Below are 7,935 nucleotides of genomic sequence, written 5' to 3'. Positions count from 1 at the left end.
GTGGATTTCATGAGTTTGGAAGCACAGCTCCATGTCAGCAACAGGCTGGAGACAAAGCTGTGGTGCAGAAGAGGTGCTAGGCTGATTGGCACGAGGATAGGATGTCACTGATGACTATGCATGATACAACATCAGGGATGCTGTGTGACCAGTTGCACGAGTGGTACTAGCGCAGGGTTCCTTTATTTTTTATGTTTTCAGACCAGTTGCAATGTGAAGTGGCTGTACTGGCTCCACCAACTGGAGATGAAGCTTGTAGCTCTTCAATGGGTGACATGCATGTTGGGCACACTGGAACTGAACTCTCATGCCTATGCTCTGGATTTGGGCTGAGGAATGGATTGCATTTCCCACTTTCATGTATAGACACTCCTCTCTCTCTTTTTTTCTCCTTGTAAGAAAGAGTATGTTTGCTTAGTATGGTGCTTAGTATCTCAGTTGGTTAATTTATTCCACAAAGAAGATTTACCATGGACTCTTATGGTTGTCTTGGGGCGGGGGGTGGGGGGGAAGTGGAACAGGGAAAGTGAGGGAAAGAACCGCTTTCTCTTTCAGCCTTCATAGTTATTGTTGAGAAAGATGTGAAAGGTTACTTGTAAAGATTTTATAATTTGTAAAGACCATAGAGGATGAACTTGGGGGAGGTCAATATACAATACTGGAATCACCAGGTGACGTCTGGGTCTTAATGGCATGCATGTGAAATTAGGGGAAAAAATAACCCCCAGTCCTTCATCCGGCAGAACGCGACAAACTGGCAACAAGACATTTCTGCCCTGCACATTGCGAGTCTATGAAAGGGAAGGGAAGAATAAGGCTATTCTTAGCCCCCTTTAGAAGTACACAAAGTACGGCACAGAAATGTCACTTGCTGGGGCGGGAGTAAGGGTTTGTTAAAGAGGACAGGACCGCTGTGTAGAATCGTCCTTTACGGCAGGGCAAACGAGCCTGCCGTTGTCAGCCCCGCGCCAGCTCTGCACATTCCCATCTCAGTCAGTTACTGCAAATGTTCTGATTTCTTCCCTTCCCCCTCTCCTTTCCCAAATTATTTTTATTCGTGCTCAAAGATCGGAGGCTTCGCCAGACCCTGGACGGCACTACCTCGGGACGAGACCCAAGCGGTGACTTCAGCACAGGCAGCCGAGAGCCGCCGACAGGCAGGAGAGCGCCCCGAGGGTCACCGCCCGCGCCGACCGGCCGCCGCCAGCCGCGGCCTCCGGAGGCACAGCGGCCCTCCCCGCGGCTTCCCCTCAAAGTTCCCGGCGGACCTCCCGCACCTAGTCCCGCCGCGGCTCCCCGCCGCGCCCGGCGCTCTCCCGGCGGACGGGGCGGCGCGGCGGCACCTCCCCCGGCCCTGCCCAGCCCTGCCCGGCCCGGCGGAGGCGGTGGGCGGCTCCCGTGGCCGTGGCATAAACCGGCGGCCCCTCCCGCCGCCGCCGCTGTCCCCGCTGGACGGCGGGGAGGAGAGCGGCGCTGCCCTGGGATCCGGGCGGAGGCTGCGGCTGCTCTCCGGCGGAGGGGCAGCGCCCGGCGGCGGCGGGCCGGGAGCTGCGGGGCACGGGCGCGCCGGCGGCTGCCGCGGCCTCGCTCGCACGGCGGCAGCGGCGGGAGGCTCCGCCGGGCTTCCCCATTGTCTGCCCGCGGGCGGAGGGCTGCGCTGCCCGCACGCCCCCCACCCTCGCCTTTGTGTGCTCCGGCCGGCGGCGGGGCGGCGCGGCGCCCGCCGTGATGCGCGCTGCGGGGCGGCGCGGGGTCCGCGCCGCTCGGTGAGAGGCGGAGAGGGACCCAGCCTGTGCCCCGGAGGCTTTTCGCTCGCAGCAGCCGGAGGGGGGGGACTATGGACTGAGCGCATCGCCGTACCATGGAGTCGGGCATCCGCTTGAGCACGCTCTGCCTTCTCCTCTGCCTGGGGCCAGGTAGGCGGATGCCGGACCCGCCGGGAGAGTACCCGGGAGCGGGGCCGGCGGAGCTTCGCAGCGGCGATGCTCTGGCCCCTGGGCAGCCGCAGGTGCGGAGAGCGGCGGAGATGCTGGGGGGGTGCTCGGGAAGTTGTGGTGTCGGCGCGTAGGTGATGGCACTTTCTGGTCAGTTTCAGGCTTTGGCGTGGACCCCTCGCTGCAGATCGACGTGCTGTCCGAGCTACAGCTGGGAGGCTCCACGGAAGGCGTGCGCCAAGTGCCGGGGCTGCACAACGGGAGCAAAGCCTTCCTCTTCTCAGGTACGGCCGCCCCGGCCCCGCAGCTCCGGCCGCGGCCGTCGGGCCCCGGTGCCGCGCACGGGGCGCTTCCCCCAAGTCCCCCCACCGCCACAGATTTGCTCGCTTTGAGAGCTCGGGATTCCGTACCTTCCCTTCCTGCTCGATTTTCTTCCGCTCTTCTTTACCGCTCCCTTCTCATTATTTCATAATTTTTTTTCCTCTCACCCCATTTTTTTTTTCTTTGGACTGGTAGACGCTTAATTAAAGTACAGCAGGAACGGGGATGGCAGATGGCATGTTTTGTGAGTCGTGGGGTGCGGTGATGAATAATAGCACCACCCACTCTACTGCTTTACTTGGGAAACGCTAAACATATCCAGTTCCAGCTAAGGAAAACCTCATTGAAAGTTTTATGTGACTCGAGCAAAATGTTGAAGTGCCCCGGAGGAGGGAGGCAGATGGCTGGAAATGAGAACACCCCATTATTTTGCCAAAGGAAAGTGGCCCATTGGAGCTTCTGTGACATACCCCTCCTGAGAAACAATGAATGAGTTTTGGTCTCTTTTAGTGCTTGTGATAGTTTTTGTTAATAGTGGGAATAGAAATAAAATAGTACTCTTCTATCTTCAAAAAATAAATATAGGAGTTTTATTAAAGATTATTAAAAATTATTAAACTTCCTTATATTGTAATTCATAAAAGACTGTAAAATAACTCTCACTATCTTGTTGAATGTATTGGCATTGGTTACATTCCATACACTTGCTCTTTGTCTGTGTTTTTGAATTACACTTTAATAATGTACTGATATGTTAAATGAAGCTGGAATCAACAATATTTTTAGGGAAAAAAACCCAAGTCTATCTTAATTAAAAAAAAAAAGCCTAAATCTGGCCTTTAGAAACAAGTCTCTTCTCTGATAGATCATTAAATATCCTTATAACCTCTGACTAAGCAAGAAGGAGGAATGTGGCTCAACATCTGATGAAAAAAAAGTAAATCTCCACATCAGCTTGCACGTTCAAGATAGGAGAACTTAATTGCTGATGTTTTTGTTATGCCAGGAGTTTAGCTTGGATCTGAAGAGACTTCTAGTGCAACAGGCAAGAGGCTGAGTTTCAGTTACAGAATTATGATCCAAGGGAGATAAGATCTGGAAAGGAAATTTCTTTTTCATGTTTGCATTAATAAGATAATTTATCAGGAAGCTAATAATTGCCAAAGGCTTTTTTTTTTTTTTTTTTTTTTTTTTTTAAGATGACCTCTGTAGCGGTGTTCTTCCCTGGAACTGCCAGCATGTGTCACTATGGACATGAATGAGGAGACACATGGGCATGTGTTAGGAAACACTGGCACATGCTGGTTTTAAACATCTGAGATGGGCTTGTGGCTTCAGAGCAGAAACCTCTGTGAAGGGGTCTGCTGCTTAGAATGGCAGGGCATTTGTGTACCAGTGGGATTGCTGTTGTGTCCTAAAATAGGTGTAATTTTTAAGGCATGGTTCTGAGTTGAAGCCCCATTATGCTGTAGCTATTGGGGTGAGGGAGTGGGGGAAAGTTAAAACTAACTTTGTCTTCAATGGTAACTGGATTTGAGGTTTGGAAGAGTAAGACTTGCTTATATATTTTCCCAGTGTCAGGACAAAAAAAATACTGGGTTACTAAAGAACTACTTTTTTTCAAGTTTTTCCCTTGTTCTTTGCAGTTACAAGTGTACATAGTTCCCAAATGAGTTAGCAGTTTATTTGTAGAAAAAGAAGACAGGACTTTTGCAGTTTCCCAGCAGCCTTTTTATTTTGTTGAGAACAATCGGAGAATAACAAGGATGAAAACACTTGTGTCTAAATGGTGGTTGAAGTCACTCAGTGTCCCTTAGGAAGTCTTTAATGCCCTGCAGGACTGGAGATAATTTTCCCTGCTACTGCATAAGATGACTACTAATTTTCTTATAGTAAATGGGGTCCTTACTGAGCAGAGATTTTAATTTTTGAACTTGCATTTAGAAATAGAGATATTTCCTTCCTTGAACAGACTGCTGGGTCCATTTAGTCATTTTTGTTCTGCTCTTAGAACTCACACTTTGGGAACATTGCTGCAATGTGTGCCCCTTAATGTGTGTATTTGCAGTGTGTGAATTTCAAATACGTGTGTGTGTTGCCTTGAAATTGGTTTGTATATGTGGGTTTTTCCTTATTGCAGCTAAGCCTTGGTCCTAGACAGAAAAGATTTTGTGAGAATGACGCAAATTACTTTAAATGATCTGTGAATTTGCTGTGGGAGCTCCAAATTGTGATCCATCCTTTGCCTCTTGGTTTCTTCCAATAGCAAAACTTTTCTCGTATCATATACGTATTTGCAACACTTTATTATGTTGCCTTTTTGATGGACCACATTCTCAACTGATACAAAGTCTTACTTTACATAAGCTTAAACCATTAAAGTCCTAAATGCCATTCTCTATTTTAGAAGGAAACGATGAATGTGGCATTTTCAACTGCCAACAGGTAATAGACAATTAAAGCTATTTGATGGGAAAATTATATATATAGTTAAAGCAGAATAATCTCTTTACTTCAGTTTCTAGGCAAAAAGTCAATTTTGACTGCTTAATTAGATGTAGCACCAATTTTCAATATAACGGTTTAGCAACTGGCTGTTCTGGCAAATTCTCCCTTGTGTAAGTGACTTTTCAAAAGTACTTTTATTTCTAGGTCATATAAGACAGTAAGCAGTTACTCTTTAAATGGAACTTTAGTCTGACACTGTCCAGTCAAGATAATTTAGATTATACACATACAGTCTTGTGCCATGATTTAGAAATAATGTTAGCCATTTGAAATTTGCTGTTACTTGGACTTTTCTGTGTGTGTGTGTACTTGACTTCAGCAGATTTAGGTGCTGGATTCTAAAGCTTTTTAGGTGTCTGGTGCTCCTTGGTTGTCATGAATGGTAGCAACAGAATGCCACTGTAATCTGTGTCTAGTTTAGCTGCAGGGACTTCTTTTTCTGGAAATGTGATTTGCAAAGTAATTGTAAAATGTTCCAGTGTAGCTTGTGGGAAGATACAATTATGAATAGAAAACAGGAGGAAGTCTTCAAAAATGTTAGTGTTGCTGTATGTGAACATCTGCCAGCACTTTCTAGCCAACAGCAGATATTATGTCAAAGTATGCTGGGAGTAAAATTATTCCTCTGCTGGTCAGAGCAGCAGAACAGAAGTCGGAATATCTATGTCACTAATGTCTCTCTTTTGGCAACTGTTTACATAAGTCAGTGAAATCTTCAACACCTTTGTTCCTCCCTTTGCAAAACAGGGATGACACTTGTGTAAAGCCCAAACCATATGGGTGGACTGAAGTGTAATTAATGTAGTTAAGGCTTTTGGAGAAATACACATTGTCATTCTTATAGTTCTTTTTTGTTAGGATACTGCCTTAATGTGATTTGAGAAGATAGGTGAAGATGAAAGTCCAACATAGGTATTTTCTTATGCAAATATGGAAATCGTATTGCTTCAAGAGGACTTTTGGCATATGTAACCACAGGGGAGTTTGAAGAAGTAGACAAAACCACAACCACAGAGCCTGAAGGGTGATGAGGGTTTTGGGTGACTAACTCAAGTCTATGCTAGAAGATAGAACATTAACTCATGCAAGGTCCCAGTGAAGCCAGATACTTCAACTGGCAGTAGGAAATGGTGTTCTGAGGTGTGACAATCTAAAGAAGGGCTTCAAGAGTAACTTGGTCTCCTCTGGCATTTCACTAGGCAATAACATTTTATCACCATCCCTTTAAATTCTGTATTATATGTATTTTGTAAATAGATAGAGTATTTAGATAGTCTTTCTGGGTCTCTCTTGTTGAGAGCAGATGCAGTTCACAAGACTGTCTTTGTCCAAAGAGTATGTATGTGTGTGTGTAGTAATGGAGACATCTTCCAGCTGCCTCCAGCACCAGTGGAGAGCAGTGGAGGGTACACTGTAAATCAAGGGATGAGAGGCAAAACAAAAAAGGAAACCCAGGTGATGTGTAAGGACAGTATATGCCCATCAAAGGGTGCATATTCCCTTCAAAGGGAAGGCTGAAAGGTGGACGGAAGAGTGCAGTCAGATGGTTACAAACACAGAAACATGCATTTAAGGAAAAGATAAAAAGGACATGTCAGCCATGAAAATGTGAGAGCTTATGTATCTGAATGCAGAATTTGGAATTTATTCAGAGAAGGAACCATTTTAGAGGCAAAATATTGTATATTCTGATGGGGATCAAGATGTGCCATAAAACACCAGAAAATAATGTAAACTGTCAGTGGGATAAATGAAAGGATCAGCAGTATGGTTGTTTGAATTGGTGGTGGCTGGCACAAAATGCTGGCAGGAAAAAAAACCCCTAAAATAGGCTTATTGGTATAACTGATGTGTTATCTGTTGTTGTATGACCGGATCATTAGTGTGTTATTTTAAATACTAGCAAGAAAATATTACCCTATCTTACTCTACTTTCCTTTTGAAAAGTTCACTCTATTTTGTCTCATGAGGTGATCTCTCGGCATTTACTAAATAAGGAAGCTAAAAAAGCCTTGAAAGCAGAGACGAGTAAACTTTTTGCCACAGAAATAGGATTTAAATTGCCTATGCACTTCACAACACACACTGCTTTTTCCTTGCCACCTGTCATTGAAACTGAGGGCAGATGCTTTCTCCAGGTTCCAGCTGAGCCTGCTGAAAATACTGCTGTTCCCAGCTGCTCATCACTGCCCAGAAGCTAGAGGTTACTGTCCCCATAACTCTTCCAAAGCAAGAGATTATATGAGCATTCCCATGTCTGCTGATGGCAAAATCAGCCAGCTTCAGGAGCGAACCTGGCTGACTGCAGTGACATGGATTAGAGTCCTGTAAAATCCCCTTTCTCCAGCTGTATCCATCTCCCATAGGAGTGGTAACAGACAGCTGGGAATGAGGATGTTAATGTTGCCAACTGTCTTAGCTGACTGCAGAGTGAATACTTATCTGCAGCTTTTTTTTGTCTTGCATGCAAACTGTTTTCACTCGGAAGCACTGAAAATGTGGGACCTCCATCATAGAGATCATCTGTAGAGAGCACAAGTTTTAATCAAAGTTTAATTGCAGGAGGCACTTCTTTTTGATGTAAGAAATGCCTAATGTAAACAATTGCTGTATGACAATGTGGTAGCCAGAAAGGTTTTGGTGTATCTGGAATAACAGCATAAGCTTTCCCTTTGCTGCCTTCCACTTCTGATACTTTCTGAAGTCACCTCTGCACCTGTGCAAACAGTAACCATTGTCGTAGGGCTAATCACTGCGAGGATTGTGATTAATGCTGCTGGGGAGCCGGGCTGAGTGCTGAAGGAGAGCAGGAGAACCCTGAAAAGCTGGGCTGCTTTTGCTGGTGTAGCTGCTCCTCTGAGACATACCCTTGCTCCAGAAGAACTTGATATTCAGCAACCTCTTCTGGAAAGGAGTAGTTGTAGCAAGAGGAGGTATTTGTGAAGTGTCTGCTGCTTGAAGATCCCATCCAAAAAAATGAGCTAGCATGAGGATCCTGCATCAATTTTCCATCCTAAACCATGAATTTTAATGCATGGAGAGCTATGATGAACTTATCCATAGTGAATATTTATACCCAGAACTGGAAACTGTGTTGTTTGCTAACTGGTTGTGCTGTTTATCTGTAATATAGAGGGGAAAAAGTTATGGAAAAAACACTTAAATATCTTAA

The 7,935-nt window shown here is 45.7% G+C and overlaps 1 protein-coding gene across 3 annotated transcripts in view; it reads left to right on the top strand.

Annotated features, from left to right (window-relative positions):
• The first annotated feature begins 1,775 nt into the window (after positions 1 to 1,775).
• Positions 1,776 to 7,935, top strand: part of NELL2 (neural EGFL like 2) — a 134,172-nt gene continuing 128,012 nt past the window's right edge. For 2 of the 3 annotated variants that reach the window (XM_085570257.1, XM_021545322.4), the window contains exons 1-2: positions 1,776 to 1,916; positions 2,090 to 2,218. In XM_085570257.1, the coding sequence (XP_085426383.1) occupies positions 1,862 to 1,916; positions 2,090 to 2,218 (184 nt within the window). In that variant the 5' untranslated portion in view covers positions 1,776 to 1,861. The remainder of the gene's footprint in view (positions 1,917 to 2,089; positions 2,219 to 7,935) is intronic. The other variant, XM_021545323.4, reaches the window with a different exon arrangement.

The sequence above is a fragment of the Lonchura striata genome, chromosome 1A (assembly GCF_050655825.1).
Source record: "Lonchura striata isolate lonStrDom1 chromosome 1A, ASM5065582v1, whole genome shotgun sequence".
Lineage (NCBI taxonomy): Eukaryota > Metazoa > Chordata > Aves > Passeriformes > Estrildidae > Lonchura > Lonchura striata.
The sequence above is the reverse complement of the archived record's forward strand: the minus strand, read 5'-3'. Positions and strand labels throughout refer to the sequence as shown.